The 24,189-nt window shown below is 37.7% G+C and overlaps 1 protein-coding gene across 1 annotated transcript in view; it reads right to left on the reverse strand.

Annotated features, from left to right (window-relative positions):
• Window positions 1-24,189, reverse strand: part of LOC126278029 (putative leucine-rich repeat-containing protein DDB_G0290503) — a 567,177-nt gene that overhangs the window by 336,115 nt on the left and 206,873 nt on the right. The window contains exons 4-5 of the mRNA XM_049977802.1: window positions 14,729-14,851; window positions 14,073-14,195 (exon numbers count right to left, since the gene is read on the reverse strand). Of these exons, the coding sequence (XP_049833759.1) occupies window positions 14,073-14,195; window positions 14,729-14,851 (246 nt within the window). The remainder of the gene's footprint in view (window positions 1-14,072; window positions 14,196-14,728; window positions 14,852-24,189) is intronic.

A 24,189-nucleotide genomic window follows, 5' to 3' on the forward strand; every position in this document is an offset into this window, starting at 1 on the left:
CGATGGCTATTTGTTGAAGACGTCAAAGTATAAAGGTGAGTATCAACACTGAGTGAGTGTAGTAGGATAAAGATAACTTTGAAAAGTTTCTAGTTGATGTGATGAGTGGCAGCTTGATCAAAAAGTAGATGAATTTGACTTAATGCAAATGATAAATAAAAGCAAATCTTTAGTGTTTGAATTTGTCTATTAGCAGTGTGATGCTTAATGAAGCCATATGAATTAAATATGTAGGGGTAATGTTGCAAAGCAATACAAAATGGAATGAGTATGTAAGGACTGTAGTAGGGAAGGAGAATAGTGGACTTCACTTTATTGGAAGAGATTTAGGAAATTGTAAGGCATCTGCAATGAAGACCACATGTAGAACACTTGTGTGATTCTTTCTTGAGAACTGCTAGTGTGTTTGGGACCTCCACCACGTTGGATTAAATGAAGACAATAAAGCAGTTCAGATTCATGCTGTTAGATTCATTACCAGCAGATCTGATCAACATGCCAGTGTTACGAAGATGCTTCACAAGTTCAATTCCTGGATAGAAGATGAAGTTATTTTCATGAAATGCAACTTTACAGACTACACACCCACATCTGAGTGAAGAATGATTCTACTGCTGCTAATGTAATTTCTCACAAGAACTGTGAGGACAAGGTAAGAGATATTAGAACTCTTAGGGAGGCAAATAGATAGTAAGTCTGCCTTCACACCATTTGTGGACCAAATTAGAAATAAAATGACTAGCAGTGACACGTGGTACTTTCACTGTGTATCATATTATGGCTTGAAGAGTATCTATACAAAAGTAGATGAAGACAAACTTCATAGTGCTGAACATTTGAGTAATACTTGCAAGTGCAGTGTATAAAATAACCAAAATACTGTTAACCTTGCATCAGATTACAAGTGGTTAAAAGTGAAGTAATAAATAAAGGATTGTTTTAGCATAACTAATCTACAAACAACTCCTAAACAGTTTTTTTCCGCTGCTAATCACTTGTGCAGGTCATTGCTAAGACTCTTTTACCACAAGAAACCACTATGTAAAGTGACTTGTGCAATGGAGATAAAAGTATATGTGCATATTTAGTGTATTGCAGTAAAATGTGGTGTGTCTAAAAGATGCGGCAATGTAGCATGTAGGCACTGATGAAGCTGCCAGCATGCCTTAAAGGGTCTTTTTAAATTTAAATCGTGTTATCAAGAAGTGTTGTAAACATTGTAAACATGAGAACTCATCCTTAAAGTGATGGTGTCATTTAAAAATTCAACCACTACTGAAAGACACAGTATATTTCAAACCAGTTTTAATGGTCATCTGGCACTGCGCTACATACTGATGATCACTAAGTCGAAATTATGGTGTGTGAGTACTCTGCAAGGAATTCAATGGTTTTTGTGTTCTGCCATTTTGGATGTGCCACAATCTTCACACAATCAATTTGGTCTCTAGGCACCCATTACAAATAACAATACAAATTATCACAGTACATAAAGAGGACAGACAACAGAACGTTTGGAGTAGAACCTGCATCAAAAAATTTGTGTTCACTTTACCAGTGAGTGATGGATTTGTCTGATGCCTGCCAATCATCACAAAAGAGTGTGGAGGCTTCGAGAAACAATGCATTTCTCAGATCTCAGGCATGCAGGTCCAAGTCTTCTGCCTGAAGGAGGGTCAGTCATTCCTGTTGACATCCATGCAGTATCAAAACAATATCACCCAACCTATTATCCAGCCCTAAAGCCAATACTTCATGATGAATTTATCTTTCAAGACAACACCCATTGAGTACACCTTGCCCACCTCATGAACATAATCTTGCTGGAAGGAACTGAGCAAGTGGAATGGCCTTAGGGACCTGCTGTCATGAACCCAACTGAGCATGCTTGGGAACAGAAGAATATTACAGTGCATCATCACAGGAACCCTCTTGAAAAACTGAAAGTGCACCACTGCAAAGGCAGCCAAGTATCATAACCACACTGAGCACTGGGCTCACTCTGTCACAAGGCTGATGGGTGTCATTACAAAATGACATTGAGCTGGCCATAAAAGGCTATGTTCAGAATGGAACAAACAGTATCATTCTGTACCTCTTTATATGTCAATGTATACAGAAAAGACATGTCCAAGACACACAGAACATACACGAAAGATTGGAGGATACCCAGTGATGTGGACACCACAGACATCAGTTATGTACTAGAGGCAAGTATACAGAACTAATAACACTATTCAATGAAACAACCACTTTAAATCCAACAGATAAAGGTAAATATTTATTTTTCTACCTCTGGCTACATGTAAATATTTTAAATAAAGCTATGTGAATTTTACCCATGCAACTGTTTTCTTTGTGTTTGTAGCAAAAGTATCTATTTCATATCTGCAGACAGAATAGACACCTCTAGCAATTAAGATCGGATTTAAACATTCATAGGACTGAGACATCCACCAGATAGACTCATTGACACAATTGTGAGGTACTTGGTGGCAGTTAACTAATCCCAGCTGGCTTAATAGGACAGAAGTCCTGTATTAAGAAAGATTTTTTTTTCCAAAAACCAGCAGCAGAAACTAACAGCAGCACTTGCTTATTTTCTTTTCCTTTTAAAGGCTGAAAAAGTGTTTAATTATTCTTTCTTTTTTGTACTGAAGTAACATACTTGAGAAAGTAATTCTTTTCATTTGTTCTTCTTTTGTGTCACATTATAAGCTCAAATACTTTAGCTACAATGTGTATTCTGGTCTTTGAGTCTACTGGACATCTGTGAAAAAATTACATGCAAAGACGAGAAAACCCACAAAATGCTTATTCAGTTTCAAAGTTGTCCAATTATCGAGCTGCTGACATAATTGAACAACAACTGTTTGATGGCAAACTTGATTATCTAAAAGCTTTCAATGCACATAGCAAGTTAGACAATGCCATATCTAGATTCTAAAGGCCACATCCTGTACCAGTACAACATACTATTTGAAATTAAGTAGCCACTGAATCAAATGGTTGGCACAAATTGGCATCCTGAAACCCACCTCAGAAAGCTAATGAGCATATCTTCTGGTAATCACTAGAAAAAGCAAACAGGAAAAAGCAGCACTGTTGCATCAAATCATGGATAAAAAAAGTTGCTTTCAAATTGAGTCTATAATGCTAAAAAAAACTCTTCAAACTTGTAATATATAATTATAATGTGATCCAAAGAAATCAGTGACACTGGCAGTAGATGCATCTTCAAATGGCATCGGCGCAGTTTTATAATACGTGGTTCGCAAAACTGAGTGCCCCATAGCATTTACATCAAACATTTTAAACAAATTTAAAGAAAAATACAGACAGTTAGAAAAAGAAGCATTGGCAATCATTTCTTGAGTTACCAAGTTTCATCAGAATTTGCATGATACAAGATTTGTTTCTTGTTACCAATCACAAACCACTAACAGCACTGTTCCATCCAGCAAAAGATATATCATATTGAATGGCTCACAAGCTGCAGTTTTGGTCACTACTTCTTTCTAGTTGCCAGTATGATATTATTTGCCATCCTACTTCAAAATATGTATACACAGACACTGTGTTTCAATTGCCATTTCACACTGATCCAGAATCCTATGCTTCAGAAGCATCTTGTATTCAAAGAAATCATTCTGAATCAGAAGTTCTGTAAGCTTTCTCCACAGATCATCAGCAAATCAATGATGCATCATAAAATGTTCAGTGAGTACATTTGCTCAAAAATTTCATTCTAAGGGTAGTCCTCATAATAAGAATTCAGCTCCAGAATCGCTGGTTCAAAAATATCAAGCGCAAAGCAATAGTTTTTCTCTAAAAAATGTCATAATTTTGTTACGCATGCCAAATGAGTGAACTAGAGTCTTTATTCACACACTATTACAGCATAATATTTCACATATTTTATGTGGAAGACATTGGTATATAGTTGAAAGCAAACAGCTAGCACACAAACATTGCAGCTAGCTGGGATGGGAAACAAACTGAAATTATGACTTCACACAGCCACATTTGCACAGAAAACCAGGCAGAACTACACTAAAAAATTTTCAATTGTACATTACCAAAAGGTTTTTGGTGATGTCTTCATATAAATTTTGCTGGTGCATTTTGGAATTTGGCATATCAAGAGGGCTCCATTCTCTCCTCAGTCAAATGGGAAACCACACACTTAGTATGCACTTTCAAGGCTCTAATGTCTGATTTTTATGCTTGTGTATATGGTAAAATGGACTACCATTACTTCTTAGCACTTACTATACAATTCCATTTGCAGACAAATAAAGAACTATTGCATGGTCAATCTCATCACATTTTAATGCGTAGAACATTGTTTCAGAGGAAAATTCAATAAATAAATAAATAAATTACTAACATGATCAAGTCTATCAAGTGTACAATAAGCCACACAGGTGACCAGCAAACTATACAATTCAGGTCAAAACAAGCACTTGCCAATGACACCAAAACCAACTTTGATTTTGTACATACACTGTAGATTTACGTTTTTTAGAGATGCTTCCAGGAAACTAGTTAACTGTCAGTACACAGCCACTCCTGGTTGTAGAGGTCCAGAAACACAGGTCATCTGAATGTGCAACACCCATGAAAATCAACACCTGACCACCTTTGCCACAGCCATCCACTTAGCAGCCATATCAGATGTTGCTGTAGCATCCATCGCAACCATCAATGACTTATTTAATGGACATCTTGCCATCATCTTACCATTGGTACCATGATCATCAGTACTATAATTGCAGCCTCCTGTTGACTGTGGATGTACATCCTATTTCTAGTTTTGACAACGTTATGAAAACGACAGATTACAGTGGAGATGTTGAGTCACAGATAGGCACAACCAAAAGTCTGCTGAACACGTAAGCTACTCACACACATGACCACTGCCTCTGCCCGCTGAGGCAAAATTGTGAGCAAATGCGCATCATGAATGTCCAATGGATTCCAAACCTACAACCTCCTTCCTGCCCACCATGACTAATTATATCCTCACACCATGATTCCTTCACCTTCGAAGGTATCGTCTACAAACAAATCTGTGGTACGACAACAGGCACCAGTATGGCAACATCCTATGCCAACATATTCATGGTTCAGTTAGCAGAATCTTTCCTAACCACACAGAATCCCAAACCCCTCATCTGTTTCAGATTCGTTAATGACATCTTCATGGACTGGACAGAGAGTGAGGAGACCCTACAGACATTCTTCCAGAACCTTAACACCATCTCCCCCATTCACTTCACTTGGTCCTACTCAACCCTATTGGGTTATTCATTGTTCACCTCCACCTCAAAATGGCTACAACAGTACCTGCACCATATGGAATTTACCCACCCCAGAAATACCTCCAGTTCCACAGTTTCCACCTGTTCTACAACAAGAAGCCTGGCAACCTGTAGCCATTGCATCTCTAGTGACAAGTAATCCCTCTCAAATATATCAATGGGTCTCACTGAGGCTTTCACAGACTGTAATTACTTTCCCAACCTTGTACAGATATAGATACCCAAAGCTTTTTCTTTCCAGTTATCCACCACCTCCCAAACACCCACAGTCAAGCTGCAACTGAATAACATAGTTTGACAGGGTTTCAATTATTTCTTGTCTACATCTGCACATACTTAGATACTCCAATATCCTAGGAACCGCACGACTGCTATGGTCGCAGGCTCGAATCCTGCCTCAGGCATGGATGTGTGTGATGTCCTCAGGTTAGATACGTTTAAGTAGTTCTAAGTTCTAGGGGACTGATGACCTCAGATGTTAAGTCCCATAGTGCTCAGAGCCATACTCCAATATCCAACATCTGGCATGTAACTGAGTGTACCACACACCCCTACTAGTCATTACCTTTTCTGTTCCTCTTGCAAATAGAATGGGGGAAAAAAGATTAACTATATCCCTCCATATGAAACTTAAATCCTCATATCTTACCTTCTTGGTCCTTACATGAAATGCATGTTAAAGGCAGCAGAATCATTCTGCAGTCGGCTTAAAATGTCGATTCTCTGAATTTTCTCAGTAGTGATCCTTGAAAACTATGTTGCATTCCCTCCAGACATTCCCATTTTAGTTCCCAAAGCATATCTGCAACACTAACAAATCTCTCAGCCCACCTCTGAATTGTTGCAGTGTTTTCTTTTACTCCAACCTGGTACAGATCTTAAACACTCAAGTAGTACTCAAGAATAGGTCGCACTAGTGTCGTATGCAGATGAACCATCAACTCAGCCCACCTCTGAATTGTTGCAGTGTTTTCTTTTACTCCAACCTGGTACAGATCTTAAACACTCAAGTAGTACTCAAGAATAGGTCGCACTAGTGTCGTATGCAGATGAACCATCAACTGCCTTGCCACAGTGGTAACACCAGTTCCAGTCAGATCTTCTAAGTTAAGCACTGTTGGACCAGGATAGACCATCAGGTCTGCTTTGCACTGTTGGGAAGTGGTATGCACTTAGCCCTTGTAAGGCAAACTGAGTAGCTACTAGTTCAAGAAGTAGTGGCTCCAGCCTCGTAAACTGACATATGGACAGGAGAGTGGTGTGCTGACTACTTGCCCCTCCATATCTGCATCCAGTGACACCTGTGTGCTGAGGATTACATAGCAGCCAGTCAGTACCATTGAGGTTTCATGGCCTGTTAAGGCAGAGTTTAGTATTAGTTTTTATAGATGAACCATACTTTTCTAAAATTCTCCAAATAAACTGAAGTTGACCATTCACCTTCCCTGCCACAATCCTCACATGCTTGTTCTATTTCATATTGCTTTGCAACATTATACCCAGGTATTTAAATGACTTGACTGTGCCAAGCAGGACACCACTAATCCTGTATGTGAACATCATGAGTTTGTTTTCCCTACTCTTCTGCATACATTCACATTTTTGTGCATTCATCATGCCGACTAGAAATTTTGTCTAAGTCATCTTGTACCCTCCCACTTTACTCAACTTTGACACCTTACCATAGACCACAGAATCACCAGCAAACAAATGCAACTTAAGAACGATTCAACAGTGGAAAACACTGTGTGGAGTGATGAATCACGGTACACACTGTGGCAATCCAATGGCAGGGTGTGGCTATGACAAACGGCTGGTGAAAATCATCTGCCTGTGCCTTTAGTGTCAACAGTAAAATTCAGAGGTGGTGGTGTTATGATGTGGTCATGTTTTCCCAGGCCCACATTGATGTTTGAAGCACCTTCTTGCATTCCACTGTTGAAGATCAATTCAGGGATGGCAATTGCATCTTTCAACATGATTGAGCACCTGTTCATAATTCATAGCGTGTGGCAGAGTAGTTATTTATATGACAATAACATCTCTGTAATGGACTGGCCTGCACAGGGTTCTGATGTGAATCCTACAGTACACCTTTGGAATGTTTTGGAACGCCAACTTCATGCTAGGCCTCACCAACCAACATCAAAACCTCTCCTCAGTGCAGCACTCTGTGAAAAATGGGCTGCCATTCTCCAAGAAACCTTCCAGCACCTGACAGAACATATGCCTGTGACAGTGGAGACTGTCATCAAGGCATACTGAATTCGAGCATCACCGATGGAGTGTGCCATGACATAGTAGTCTTTGGAAAACCAAAACTGGGATTACATCCGAACCTGGTGACATTTATTTTCAGCTTCTTCAGTTGTTTCTCCATGCCAGGGATGCTTAACACTATGTCATTCAAACAGGTGTTTGTTTGATGGTCAAATGATGGTATATTTATATGACTCTCCTCCATGAATGATTTCTCGAATGTGAAATTTAGAACTTTGGCTATCGTATTGCTATCTTCAACTGTCACGCCAGACTGGTCAACAAGTGAGTGGTTGGAGCATTAGACCCACTTAGCGATTTTACATAGGACCATAATTTTCTCATGTTCTTTGCCAGATCTTTTGCTAAGGTATGGTGGTGATAGTTGTTATGTGGTTCATGCACTGATCTTTTCACAGATGCTATTAACCTTTGCTTGTCATCATTTGCACATGCTCTTTTGAATCAAGAGTGCAACAGCCCCTACTTCCTCAGCATTTTCTGAATCTCATTATAAAACCATGGTGGATCTTTTCCATGCTTTATCTGCTTACTAGGCACATAATTCCATTTCCAATCTGCTTAGACTTTGCCCATAATTCCTTTACATCCATCTTACTGGAACTAAATGATATCCGTTCACTGTCTAAGTCAGATGGTAACTACTGATTATCTGCTCTTACTAGCAGAAACATGCTCGTAGCCTTCAACACTAATTTATTACCTTTTGTAATCATGGTTTCTATAATGACATCATGATCACTAATTTCTGTTTCTGTACTGATGTTGTCGATAAGGTCCAGCCTACTTGTAGCTACAATGTCTAAGATATTTCTGTTGTTTGTGGGGTGCCAAACTATCTGCTTAAGACAGTTTTCTGAAAATGTGTTCAAAGGTACTTTCACATGATTGTCTGCCTGTCTGTACCTGCTCTGTAGGTTCGAGTCATCTCCAACTAGTAATCGTTATCTGAGTATTTGCACACTACTGGCCATAGACATTCTACATCTACATCTACATCTACATCCGTACTCCGCAAGCCACCTGACGGTGTGTGGCGGAGGGTACCCTGAGTACCTCTATCGGTTCTCCCTTCTATTCCAGTCTCGTATTGTACGTGGAAAGAAGGATTGTCGGTATGCTTCTGTGTGGGCTCTAATCTCTCTGATTTTATCCTCATGGTCTCTTCGCGAGATATACGTAGGAGGGAGCAATATACTGCTTGACTCTTCGGTGAAGGTATGTTCTCGAAACTTCAACAAAAGCCCGTACCGAGCTACTGAGCGTCTCTCCTGCAGAGTCTTCCACTGGAGTTTATCTATCATCTCCGTAACGCTTTCGCAATTACTAAATGATCCTGTAACGAAGCGCGCTGCTCTCCGTTGGATCTTCTCTATCTCTTCTATCAACCCTACCTGGTGCGGATCCCACACTGCTGAGCAGTATTCAAGCATTGGGCGAACAAGCGTACTGTAACCTACTTCCTTTGTTGTCGGATTGCATTTCCTTAGGATTCTTCCAATGAATCTCAGTCTGGCATCTGCTTTACCGACGATCAACTTTATATGATCATTCCATTTTAAATCACTCCTAATGCGTACTCCCAGATAATTTATGGAATTAACTGCTTCCAGTTGCTGACCTGCTATTTTGTAGCTAAATGATAAGGGACCTATCTTTCTATGTATTCGCATCACATTACACTTCGCTACATTGAGATTCAATTGCCATTCCGTGCACCATGCGTCAATTCGCTGCAGATCCTCCTGCATTTCAGTACAATTTTCCATTGTTGCAACCTCTCGATACACCACAGCATCATCTGCAAAAAGCCTCAGTGAACTTCCGATGTCATCCACCAGGTCATTTATGTATATTGTGAATAGCAACGGTCCTATGACACTCCCCTGCACACACCTGAAATCACTCTTACTTCGGAAGACTTCTCTCCATTGAGAATGACGTGCTACGTTTTGTTATCTAGGAACTCCTCAATCCAATCACACAATTGATCTGATAGTCCGTATGCTCTTACTTTGTTCATTAAATGACTATGGGGAACTGTGTCAAACGCCTTGCGGAAGTCAAGAAACACGGCATCTACCTGTGAACCCGTGTCTAAGGCCCTCTGAGTCTCGTGGACGAATAGCGCGAGCTGGGTTTCACACGATCGTCTTTTTCGAAACCCATGCTGATTCCTACAGAGTAGATTTCTAGTCTCCAGAAAAGACATTATACTCGAACATAATACGTGTTCCAAAATTCTACAACTGATCGACGTTAGAGATATAGGTCTATAGTTCTACACATCTGTTCGACGTCCCTTCTTGAGAACGGGGATGACCTGTGCCCTTTTCCAATCCTTTGGAACGCTTCGCTCTTCTAGAGACCTACGGTACACCACTGCAAGAAGGGGGGCAAGTTCCTTCGCGTACTCTGTGTAAAATCGAACTGGTATCCCATCAGGACCAGCGGCCTTTCCTCTTTTGAGCGATTTTAATTGTTTCTCTATCCCTCTGTCGTCTACTTCGATATCTACCATTTTGTCAACTGTGCGACAATCTAGAGAAGGAAGCACAGTGCAGTCTTCCTCTGTGAAACAGCTTTGGAAGAAGACATTTAGTAATTCGGCCTTTAGTCTGTCATCCTCTGTTTCAGTACCATTTTGGTCACAGAGTGTCTGGACATTTTGTTTTGATCCACCTACCGCTTTGACATAGGACCAAATTGCTTGAATGACTTCATTGTAGGACTGTGTGACCACTAAAAACAGCCAACAATTAACTTGGTTTCACCTAGACCTGTTATATGTGACCAGAGAACTTCACTGTCCCACTCAACTTTGACCTCAATAGAGACAAGTTTCTTTTTTTTTTTTTTTTTTTTTTCCCCCCCATCTACAATGAATGCTCCTTGTCCTATGGCGTCTAATCTCTCTTTACAATATATGGTGCATGACTTGCTAAATATCTTGGCACTTTCCATTTTGGATTTCAGCTAGTGCTCAGACCCAAGAATAATTTCCTGGATGGCAGTAAATTTGGGAAATTTGCTGCAGATAGTTTGACAATTTACTGATAAAATTTTGACAGTTGAAGTGCTTTTACTCTGAACATTGTCTGTCTTCTCTTGTTGCACACTGTCTGGTGAGAATTCATCAGAGTACCTCAAACTATCACCCAGCAAAAGACTCTCATGTGTACTCCACAAGTACTCTGTTACCTGAGTGCCAGCTTCCTTCCTGTAGTACACCCCTGACCTATCAAGGGGAGTCCTACAAATTTCCAACCAATAATACAGGTCTAGAAATCTGCAGTCAAGACCATCACCTAGCAGATGAATCCTTTGGTTGAGACACTCCACTTGGCTGCAAACCAAAGTACCCCAATTAACAGTGGGAACAAAGCTGCAAATTGCGAGCTCTACTTGGACTCCACACTTGAGGCCAGGAGCAGCCTTCACCACTTCTGACAACCATCTGTATGAACTGAGAATGGTCTCAGAATCCAAGTGACAGGCATTGTTGGTGCTGATGTTAGCCACAACATGCAGCTGACTATGCTCTGCATGCACAATACCCACAGGCAAGGCCTCCTCCATCTCTTGAATGAAGCCCCTCAACAAACATACTAGGAGCACACTGTCTTTATTTCCAGCCCTAAATGCTATATGCCTAAAGGACTCCATATGTGCCTAACATTGGAGCTCCTGATAATTAGTAAACCCCTCCCCCTGTGTGCCTGTTCAGACCCTGCTGAATGAGCAGCCACCTGTCCACTACAGGATGACTGAGTGAGGCTAAACGAGCAGTCTCTACACTGGCCATCCACCTAGGGCAACACAAATGCATTACCACCCATCACTCACTCTGCTGTGAGGGCAGATCCACTGTGACAAATACACTAGGAGGTGCCTTGGTAGTAGAGCCCATGGCCAAAACAAGCAATGCCTGAGGTGTGCCATTTGGTGCAGAAGGCTCTCCCTCACAGCTACATCCTGAGACAACAGCGTGAAGATGACTGATCATAGCCAAAAGCATGTTCAGTTATTCACGAATTGCAGCCAGTTCCTCTTCTGTTTGCACACAGCATGTACACATCCCACCCATTGTAGCAAGACTAACTGAAGGCATAAAATATAAAAGTGACAGTCCTACATATGCAACTGACTACCCTCCTGGGGCATCAATGGATGCTGATGCTTCCAAGAGCTGTATAGTTGACTGTTCAGAATAAATGAAAAGTGTGATTCAGACTTCCTGAATTTACTCTTACATAATGTGAGCTTAAACTTCTTAAATGGAAACAAGCATGACATTTTAGAAATATACAAAGAAAACATAGGAAAAGATAAACGCCTAAATTGCAGCTCTTTAGACATTTTTAAGCTGAGAGCTGGAGAATGTCCTACCCACTATCCTTCCCACCTCTTCCATAATGGTATCCCACCATCCACTGCACCCACACAATATCCTTGCCCATCCCTAGTCCATCCATGCTCCCAACTCCTTGTCACATGGTTCATATCCCTGTAATATACTCAGATTGAAAACCTGTCCCATATATCCTTCCATCACCATCAACTTCAGTCCATTCACAAGTGTCACCTACCACATCAAAGGCAAAGCTGCCTGTGAAGGCAGTCATGTGATCTGGAAGCTAAGGTGCATCCTCTGTTTTGCAGTCTATATGGGCATGACAACCGACAAGCTGTCTGTCTGCATGAATGGCCACTGACAAACTGTGGCCAAGAAACCACTGAATCAGCCAGTTACTGAGCACACTGCCCAACACAATGTTCTTCACTTCAGTGAGTGCTTCACATACTGTGCCACCTGGATCCTTCCTACAAACACCATCTTTTCTGAACTTCACAGGTGGGAATTCTTCTTGCTGCATATCCTACAATCCCATAACACCCCTTCCACTCCCTTCCACAACCTTTGTCAGTCACAGTTCTTCACCCATTCTTGTTCTCACACCAGCACTACACAGCCTTCTATTCCACCAATGCACCCATAATCTTTTTATGTCTCTCCTTTTTCACCCCTCTCCCCCTTCTCAATCCACTGCCTAGCCTCCTGACTGCACCAGATGCCTTACCCTCTCCATCACATCCCCATATGCTCCCATAAGCAGCACTTCAACACTTTTCCATTCCCCATCCTTACCCTGCTATCCCTCCCCCTACTAAACCAGCCTCTCATCACCCTCACCACACAGGTTGCTTCTCACATAATGCTTAGTTGATTGTAGTCTGGCCTCAGCCACCAGAGACAATTATGTGTGTGTGTGTGTGTGTGTGTGTGTGTGTGTGTGTGTGTCTTTTTGTGTTTGTTAGCCTATTTCAGAATAAGGCCTTTTGGCCAAAAGCTTACAGTCTTTTTGTTGTGCCTGTCTGCAGCTCAACATCTTCATTATATGGTGAGTACCAATCTCTAATTTTCATAATATTGTCATTGTTCCATTCCATTGCTCCATTTCTGATTTTGTAGTACATGTTTCCATGAATTCTGAAGGTGAATGCTGTGAGGTGTTTTGGACCCTGCTGTATGCCACAGCCACCTGTCCAACTCCATAATTTCCATCAAGAATAGGCCTTCCCCATGTCATCATCCATCATGATACTACACAAACACAGTATGAAAGTTTTGGCAGAACTGATAGTTTTCATGCTGACTGAACACAACATTGCTAGTGCACTGCTCCTAAAGCAGCTGAGTATGATAACTCACTGGTCATCATCAGACTCTACATCACTCTGTATTTTCCATCGCTCACAGGAAGACAGAAGGATGGGATTATATACGAAGAGACAGGTATGTTTAAATAGCTACATCTTCTACAGAGCAAACAGTTTCCTTCATTGCCTCTTTGTAAGTAGGTGCACATACATAAGATACATTGAAAACAGGTGGAATATTTGCTCCACCTTTGAGACTGCCATCAGTGCCAGGGTCACATACATCATTTACCAGAAGCAACATTCAGAACTAACGACACTATGCAGTGATGAAAACCATTGTAAATCCAGCAGATTAACTTAAAGTATTTGTCTTTGTAAGTTTTGCCTATGTCTCAATATCTTACAATAAAATGTGCAAATTTTACTCATGCAACTGTATGTCTTTGTGTTTGTAGTCTAAATATCTACCTGATATCTGCCATTTAGAACTGCACACACAAAAGAGGCAACCTGCAAGTAATGGGATACATCCAACATCTCAACTATGTTGTAGATATCATGGCATAGAGGAATCAATGCATGTGGTGAACCAACATGGTACTGAATGTTACCTAGCCAAAAATTCTGACTTCACACATGTCCTTTTTTAAGTTCTACAAGGCTTATCCTATCATTCCCTTTACTCCTTGAATCTAAACTCACACATATACAGGTGGTGTAGAAAAATTAATTAAATTCAGTAAGACACATCCAATAGAAGAAGCACAATCTGGAGGAAAATTACTTTCAAGTAACAGATCTTACCATCTGCAGCCTCTCATTTTCATCTTTCAATCTCTGGTTTTCTTCTGAAAGAGCTTGGACTTGTCCAGCTGCCTGTTCAACAGACTTCAGTCTTTCCAGTTCTCTTTTAAGTGAATCGAGCTCCTGTAAACAAATGTTCTCTGCACTATCCTATAATTATTTCAGCTGAAAAAAGACTTTCTAAATTTTATCTTCAAAACTTCTGATAAAGGTTAAATGAACCCAATAAGATACTTTAACAGTTATTAGAAATTATGTAATTCTGTATGGACACAAAGACAGATTATGCAACTTAAAATAAAAAATTGGAATAAAATTTTAAGACTCACAATTGACCTTCAGAGAAAAAAAAAGAAAACAAACAAACACACACACACACACACACACACACACACACACACACACACACACACACACACACAAAGTGATTGCATGTTAGCACAGTTCAGAGCGTTGATACATCACATTGAAAAATATAAATGTAATGTTCAAATTAATCTATGAAAAGATATTATCTCCTTAAATTCAAAGTGCACAAATTACATAGATCCATACTGATTTTAAGACTCTTTCAGATATAGCCAATTCATAGTCAACTGATGTTATTTATTTCTGAAAGTACTGATTACAAATCATTCTCTAAAGGAAAATCTTACTGTCTGAAGGCTCTCATTTTCATCTTTCAGTCTCTGATTATCTTCCAAAATAGCCTGCCCTTGCCCAGCTTGCTGTTCGACAGACTTCAATCTTTCCAATTCTTCTTGCAGTGCATACAGATCCTACAAACAAGATCATTCTGTGTTATTTTACAATTATTTTAGCTGTGCCTGTTATCAGTACTGTCTATAAGTGAGCAAGAAGTCTAATATTTTATTTCAGTAGTTTCTAGGGTATAACTTATTTTACACTGATTATGCTTTTGTATAATAGGGAAAGTTCTGAAAGAATGTAAATAACTTAGGAGTAAAGGATACCACTCAGTGAATAGCAAAAATATTGAGTTGTCAACAGGCACACACAAAACACAATGAAAACTTGCTAGATTTCAGAATAAATCCTTTGACAAGCTAGAGCACAATTACTCTCTCTCTCTCTCTCCTGTCCCTCTCACTCACTCTTTCTTTTTCTCTCTCTCTCTCTCTCTCTCTCTCTTTGCCTTGTTGTGCTTTTACTTGATCTCAGCAACATTTTGAGAAAGAAATTTGTTATGTATTGCAAAGGTTTGTTACTTAAAGATATCAATTACTGCACTTTAATTCAAACTCAATCAATCAATTCTAGCCTTCCAACAGACTGTTGAGCACTCCGACAAATAGTGAAAATGGTGATATCAGACACTGTTTGCTTGATTGAGTTGCATTAAATTATAAATGAACAAAGTTTCAGCTGCTATATTCACTTTGTATTTTTCAGAATGACTAGCAACAGAAGAACTCAGCAATTCTTTGTAGAAGAGAGACCACTTATGAGTTACAAAGAAGGAAGGTAGAACCAAAAGGAACCATTTCAGATAGTCACATGCCTGGTGTACAACAGATTACTGAGCCAAGTGAAGTAAGTTTGACTGCTGCTGCAAATTGTGCTCACTTTGAGGAATATTTTAGGGGTGACTCAATTTGAAGGTGGTTGTACTCTGAACAAAGTACAGAGCTTACAGGCCAGATTTAACTATTACATAGATAGAACTGGTAACTTTGTGGGTGTGTTTAAAGACCAAATTCTTAGGTAGCATTGGTAACTTGGTGAGTGTTTTTGAAGATAAGGAACAAAGTTTGGAAACTTATAATAAAACTATTAGTGAGTGGTCTGAGGCCTATAATAGGAAGTCAAGTGAGTCTGAAAATGAAACCAATCAAAGAGAATGGGTCCTAGTAGTGAATTAGCTATTTCTGAGAGTCTGTTACCAAAAATACAAAATTCATTACATGAATTTTATAGTATTACACGGATTTGTCTTTGAATTTAGTAGATCAAATTGCTGAGTTTTTGTATTTTACTGCTGAATTTCAGAGAAAAGTGCAGGCTATGAAAAGTGAGAGATTTGGATGTGCTATGGTTGATGGTAGTAAAAGTATGAGATGGATTACCTGAAGAGGTACCACGGGCTGTACAGGAAAAAAGCACCTTAAAGCAATTTTGGGCTTGAATTTTCCAAATAATACACCAGCCTCCCAGAGGTCTGCAGGAGTTAGGGTATAATAAATATGGCCATGAGCATAATATACTGCTGATATTATGCAGAACAAATTAAAAAGAGTATGGTAGCTTTGGATCTATCTTATAGTCAAGAACAAGTGATACAAAGTATTTTATGTGGGCTAATAGCTGAAAACAGAGTAGTGTCCCCAAAAATATAGTACAATTAGATGACGCAATCCACAAAACTTATTATAGAACAGCCTCCCCCAAGATCATTATGAACTGTCCGATACCACCTTTTTCATATGCATACATGTATTTATCACACAATTCAGTGCTTCCTAGGGCCTTTTATGAGTATTTTTATAGGTATTTTTCAGTTTGCCCAAAAATCCTATTCTTCTTTGTAAATACTTATAGAATATTCTGGAATTATGTACATTCTCATGATTATTAATAGAGTGTTGTCATTAACAAAAATATGTAAATATGCCAAATTAAGTATCAGATCATGAAATTGAAGTAATAAAATGTTTAGCAACAAATATTAAGAGGCTGTGGAAATCTTAGTACAAACAACTAATGCCTCTAATTACCATAATAGCAATTTGTAATTTTGCTTACACAAAAACCTCATTATGATTCAAATGAAAATAACAATCATTATCCAGTGATGTAATTTCTTTCATTATTTAATTTATCTAATTCATTGTAATTAATGATACTTGCAAATTATGCAGAAATTTACCTACTGTTAGTTACACCACCAAAATTCAGGTAATTCTGGTATTTGAGAAAATGTGTGTATTTAATTTATGTCATCCCCCAAAACACAATGTGTATACTTCCAACAAATGTTAGCAATAATATCTGTACAGTCACTAATTATGAAATTAAAGTAAAATCAAAATAATTGCTGAAATCAGATTGTAAATTAATTTTCAAACATGTAACGAATATGATTATAAAAATATTGTGTTATTTGATATTATATTTTATAACCTGTACAAATTTTACAGCAGTTACTTTAGATGAAATTATCTTTAATTGTAAGTTACAGTTAGTAATAAATTGACAATGGTAGCAGTTGTTAAAACTGTATTTAAAGTGACGCAATGATGCTGCATGGGGCAGTTCGGTGTGGTTTAGCTCAATTCTATCAGTTGTTTTTCACTTAATGTCAGTTCTGTCGATCAGCTGACTTCAATAAATAATTAGTCAAATTTGAAATTTTCATCATGTTCTCATTTTTTGCAGCATCCACAACAATGATGAACCACAGGCCAATGCAAGTTAAGTAGTAGCGCTGAAAAGATCATTACAAACTGAATCTATTGAATTCATGGATTTGTGAAGGCATAGGCAGGTTATAAAGGATGGTTGTCTTAATAATACAACTTTATGTTTGAGAGTGAGAGGAGAGGTATAAAGAAGGAGGCTATCCAGAAATAATTTGTTGGAACTGTGGGGAGTCAGGCATGGGAAGAAGGAATGTGTATGAGAAAACAGTGAAATGCAAGATTAATGACAGTTAAACAGCAGGAATAGGAGATTAATTACCACTATTAATGACTGTTTGTGCTTCATTAAATAATTAACAAATGTACATCTTGCTTGATTTGGCACTTACATAACTGACATTTTCACAGGTGATGGTCACCATTCAGGATCTTGTGTGAAAGGTCGAGTGGTGCAGAGTTTAGCCAACAGTTACATTTTTGATGAAATTAAAAAGAAAGGTTGTTCAGTTTTAGTTTTGCCAATATAGGCAAGGTGGTTTAGTAATGGCTGTTAATGCCATGCCAATCATAATACTGGAGAAACTAGTGAGGAGGAGCAATTAGCACATTTAGACAAGTTTGTTAAAATGCAGAGCAAAGCAGTTTGTGCTGAATTCTTGGATTTTCAGTGCAAGATTTGGGAGTCACCAGTCTATCAGAATAAAAGATTCAGTTGACAGATTATGTCCTGGTTAAAAAAACTGCATACAGCCATAGAAATAAAGATACCTCAGCCCACTGTAAGAGGACTACCAGAACGTAAGAAGAAAGTGAGTGATTATTTAAAAATTTCTCATATCAGCCACAGAAAAAACCTCAACCACAGAAAGAGACATCACCTCTTATTAAATTATCCTTCTATTTCTCTCTCTGTCTCTCTTATCCTCACTGCCACTGTAGCCTGATGATGAGGTATACCCTCAAAATATGCTGCGAAGTAAATATTTTCAGTATAAATTAAATACTGCAACTCATAGCAGTAAGTGTAAAATCCTTTCACGTTTTTGAAACAATCACAATTAATTAACAGTCACTATGGCTTTACACTGTAAGAAAAATCACCTTCTACTTTGTGATCATTAAAATACAAATGACAATTAAACTGTTGTCTTTTGATTATTCTTGTTTCATAGATATTCATTCATAAGTGTTTTATTGAACTACTCAGTTACAGTATAAAGCTGTATAGTGCTACATAATAAAATTATACAATTTATATGTAGTTACAGTACCTTCAACATGGAGTTCTTTCAATGATATACTTAACCTTTCTTTCAATTCTCTCTCAAACTCTTGTGCAAATATATATTTGGTAAAATTTCTTTTGTATGAATTTCTTTGATTTATTTAAGTGTAAGCCAGAAGTCTTAAATTTTTATACATTCAATGAGAAAATGTTTTGTCATGGTTTTGAGAATTGAGGAACAAATATTTTTGTCCTAAGAATAAAAACATTTTGTGAATGGTTTGTAGTCTTAATGTTCTATAACATCATTTTTGAAGATTAGTTTAAAATTGCTTTATGCTATTATGGGAAATAATAGTGATGGCCTAAGAATACTAAGAGATGCAAAAATTGTACATATAACTGTTCTTTACAGTAAAATGTGCTTTCCAGATCATATTTTCTTGTCCAGTGTTTACTGTGATTACTTATGAAGTTTGATGTTACAAATATTTATAATAAGGTATGCAAGAAGTGAGATTTAGAGATATAATCAATATGGTAAAAGCTTTGGACCTGTTTGCAATTTCACACAGTGAAAGGAGGACATTCCAAAGCCATTTACACAAAAAATATATACTAATGACTTCTGTAAAGTATAACAAATTGTCATGTGTTGACTTTGAGGAACTGAAATTAATGAAAAGATGTTGCTATATGAACTGAAAGATATATACATAAAATATGTTGGTTAATTTGTAATGAGTGATAAATATTTTTTTTCTAAATGTCTACATGATTTGACTGATAGATCAGTATTTGCTATCATTCTAACTCACAAACAGATACACACGCTTTAATTATTTTGCATTACAAAATGTCTATCCTGGTACTTGCGTGGAATCACTGAATCTTACTTGTAACTCCTGTGTGTGATACTGTGGTAGGGAGGAGGGAGGTTGGGGTACATAATGAAGCCAAATGGAATAGTTCATCATGAACAGGTTGATGTCAGATTTTTTGGACACTGAAATACTCAAGCATATTAGTTTCCTACACTTTGTAACAATATTATACAAATAAAACAGAGAAATTGTCATGTAAACCTATTAAACATTTTCAATGGATTAAGACAAATAACGTACTGTAAAGGTCTGTGTAGCTTCCATGTGAAGAAAACAGGCACAGTTACTGCTATACTTACTATTTTGTTCTCATATTCAATATGTATTGAATAATATAAGACAAAATTACAGCAAAAACGTGATAGGAACAGATACTTTTATATAATATTGAAGTAACTAAACTTTTATATGAAACACTGTTTAGGCAAAGAGAACCACATATTTATGCAAGTTAGGGGATGTTTTTCACATTGTAAAATATTAATTGTAGTTATTAAATGTACCAGTGCTCAAAATACAATGTTTATGTTTGACATTAATTACTGCAAAACTATAATTCAGAATGGTGGTAGCCTTGCATGTGTCAGAATAGCAACAGGTTTTGTGGTGTTAAGACTGTGCTGGGTGGGCTAAAATATAATAATAAATGTGTTGGACATTAAATACTCAGTATAGCATAAATCTGTTAGTAGTTAGCACATCACAAATTGCTTCAGAATTCATAACATCTTTAATGGGGGAGCTATACGATAATGCAAGCTACATCGCCATTTATTTCAATAAAGGATACCAAGACAAGTACTGAGATTTTCCCTTGAACCTAGGAACATTTACAAAATGTTGAACAAAACCAGACCTTGCACACTGATGTCAGATGTAATGTTAAGTACGACTTCTTAGATAACATACTTCACAAGAAAGTTTAATTTTAGATTAAAAAAATAGTGTTAACAATAAAAGTGCATGCAGGTGTCTATATGTTTCCATCAACAACCTTATGCCAGTTCTGGAGCCAGTATGTAAAGAGTGCAGACTGAAGCATTAATGATTATTATATTTAAATAACCTTTAATGATCTATAGAAAAGTGAGAATCAGATACAGGAAAATTAGGAAAATGGGATACACGTAATGTGAATAATTCTGGGAACTGAGGTTCAACACAATCATGTGACAAGAACATTTGGTGAACTAGTCTTCAGACAGAAAGTGAGGATCAGTAAAAATGTTTTTTAAAATTTTAAACACTATTTTGAAAATTTCAGTAACAACCATGTTGAAACTGAGGAGATGGAAAAATAGGGAAGTAACAATACAAATGGATGAAGACTATAGACAGAACAGTAAAAAAAAAGGGAATTCTAAATTTGTCAGATGCTTTAGGATTATGTTAGACCACTTGAGAAACTCTGGGATAAGAATCTTGTCAAAAATAGAAGTTCAAACACACTTTTAAAAGCTGTTGGGAATAGTAATACTAATGTTACTGAAGATAGTTTGGTTGATAAAGTCAAAAATTCACTTGAAAAAGTTAGATTTTCTTGATGCTGAATATAAAATTTTGAACTCAAATATGACATCAGAAACAAAACATGACAATTTTAATCTAACATCATCTTAATTGTCTTTGAAAATTTGTACACTGAAAAATGTTTGAAAATATTGGAGACATTGCTGTCTCAAAAGACAATTCTGTAGACCATATTTCCATGTACAAGTTTATAAATAGAGTTGTTAAAGGAAGTTGAATTTTGCATCTAAGCAATATTTACTTAGACTTTTGTGTAAATAAGTACTGAAGTTAACAGATGAGAGCAGATCTGTGTCAGTAATAGAAGTAGAGTCATAACCAAGTGATGATGCAGATGGATAATAGCATTTGTGTCATTATCGGGACATGAATCCTGTTCATGGTTTCAGTATGGCAAAATCCATAGCATCAAGTTCATTGAGTACCACTGCCAAAATTTTCACTTTTTGCAGTTTGTGTTTCCTCCAACTTGTCTGTCATTTTCGAGCTATCCTCAACTGTAAGTCTATCCTCTCTTTAGCAGATATTAATTAGGTAGTTAATGGGAAATCACTAAGAGTAGTCTCACAGTATATAATGTGCAAAGTTAGTTCACATTTGTTTGAAAAGTAAAGCGACTTTTGTGAAGTCTTTAGAATGACGTTTGAATTACTGGTTTCATTTGCAAGATCTTCAAAAGAGGAAACATTTAATGTTCTTTTAGTTGCAGTAATGAAAAAGTGTTTTTGTTTGTGTGTGTGCACATGGTTTTCTTTCTTTTTCTTTTAAGGTAATGACACTAGACTTATAGAATTAGTTTGAATTTTGTGTTGTTTGACTTAATACTTTGGAGACCAAGCCTTTGCATAGCTCAGGCTACAACACTTTGTTCAAATGACCTTGCCCAACTATAGCCCAAGCTGCTATTTTCTTGACTAGAAGCCACCTATTGCTTGGACTTACTTCATATGAGAACAATTTAGAGATGTCTCACTACATGTTCCTTGACTAGTGCTCCCTACTATTATCAGTTTCCAGAATAATTTTGAAAGATATTCTAGTAAATGTAACAGCTGCTCTCACAATTTCTTGATCTAATATGATCACGACGACATAATTTCAGATGTATACTCATTATGTATTGTAGTTTGCTGTCATTCTGGTACAAACACATGATCTTTGTTGAGTGAGACAGGTCCAATTATTTATTTATTATTTTTTTTAAGAGAGAAAGAGATTTTTTTAAACAGAGAGAGACGGAGGAAGAGAGAGAGAGAGAGAGAGAGAGAGAGAGAGAGAGAGAGAGAGAGTGACTTTTTCTACAACTGCACTAAGGGAGATGTGGACACATGTGACCATCTGTGCAGCAACTATAGGGTTGACCAAAGAGCAGGGAGATGGCCCCTCTCTGTGTTTCTCCATTTTCTAAATGTTTCTGCACTAAACTTTTATGTTATGTAGGAGCTGAACACTAGGGGAGAGATACAAAGAAGAATATATCTGAAGGAACTTCCAAACAAACTTAAGCTCACTAAAATAATTTTATGATCCAAGAAGCTTTGTATTGTTAGTGCACAGCATCTCCTTTTTTAGTTCTAGGTTACATTTCCTTTGTTCCTCACATGATAAATCACTGTGTCATTGAAAGATGCTAACTACATGCTGTATTTAATCACTTACATGCAAAGATCATCCATAAATCACAATGTTTCATTTTTTTATATGACTAAACCCATATATTCAGTTTAATTTGTGCTTGGTTCAAATTGACACAACATGAGTACTTATGTTTCGTCTTGGCACACAAGTACTAAATGGTTAATTTTGGATAAGGTGTACATCTTTGCTTCTGCCATTTGCCAATAGGTGGCGACAATGATAAGTAGTGATCGAAAGAAACAGATCACAGACATCAGGAAGTTAGCTTGGACATCATTCAACATAACCTCATTCAGACATTCATTGATTTGTGTCTGCATCATAAAGTTGTTGTTGATTCAAAATGTCAGTTTATGAGCCTAATTCTCATTATTTGTGGAAGGTGTTACCATTTCATTCCAATATGAAGAAAACAGATGCTGAGTCTCATCGAATGCTCTCAAGTACATGTGGTAAGGACACTCTTAGTGAAAGAATGTGTTGTGAGCGGTTTCAATGCTTCATGAACAGTGATTTTAATGTCAAAGACTGGCATAGTGGTGGAAGAGAGAATGTTTTTGAAGATGCAGAATTGGTGACATTTCTGAGTGAAGACTCATGTCAAACTCAAGAAGAATTGGCACGATTAGTGGGAGTGACACAGAAAGCCATTTCAAAATGTCTCAAGGCTATAGGCACGATTCAGAAAGAAGGGATTTGGGTCCTGTGTGAGCTGAAACCAAGAGACATTGAACGGCGTTTGTGTGTTTGTGAACAGTTGCTTCAGAGGGCAAAACAGAAGGGATTTCAACATCGAATTGTGACCGGGGATGAAAAATGGGTTCATTACAATAACCCTAAATGCAAAAAATCATGGGGATATCCCGGCCATGCTTCCACATCGACGGCCAAACCAAATATTCACAGCTCCATTTGATGGGACCAGCTCAGCGTCATGAACTATGAGGTGTTAAAACCAAGTGAAACAATCACAGCTGCTTGTTATCAAACATTATTAATATGTTTGAGCAGAGAATTAAATGACAAATGGCCACAATACAGTGAGAGGCATGATAAAGTGATTTTGCAGCTTGACAAGGCTCAACCCCACGTTGCAAAAGAGGTCAAAATGTGCTTGGAAATGTTAAAATAGGATGTGCTACCCCACCTGCCACATTCTCCAGACATTGCTCTCTCTGACTATCACTTGTTTAGATCAATGTGACATGGCCTGGCTGACCAACACTTCTGATCTCATGAAGATGTCACAAATTGGATCGATTCATGGATCACTTCAAAAGATGAACAATTTTTTTGGCACGTGAGTCGTACACTGCTCGAAAGATAAGAGAAGAGAGAGTGATGGAAGATACTTTGAATGATACATGTATAACCAATTTTTTTCAATAAAGCCTCAAATTTTGGGGAAAAACTGCAGAAGCAAAGTTGTACACCTTGTACTAAAGTTCAAAGACTCGCTA

The sequence above is a fragment of the Schistocerca gregaria genome, chromosome 1, assembly GCF_023897955.1.
Source record: "Schistocerca gregaria isolate iqSchGreg1 chromosome 1, iqSchGreg1.2, whole genome shotgun sequence".
In the NCBI taxonomy this organism is placed as follows: Eukaryota; Metazoa; Arthropoda; class Insecta; order Orthoptera; family Acrididae; genus Schistocerca; species Schistocerca gregaria.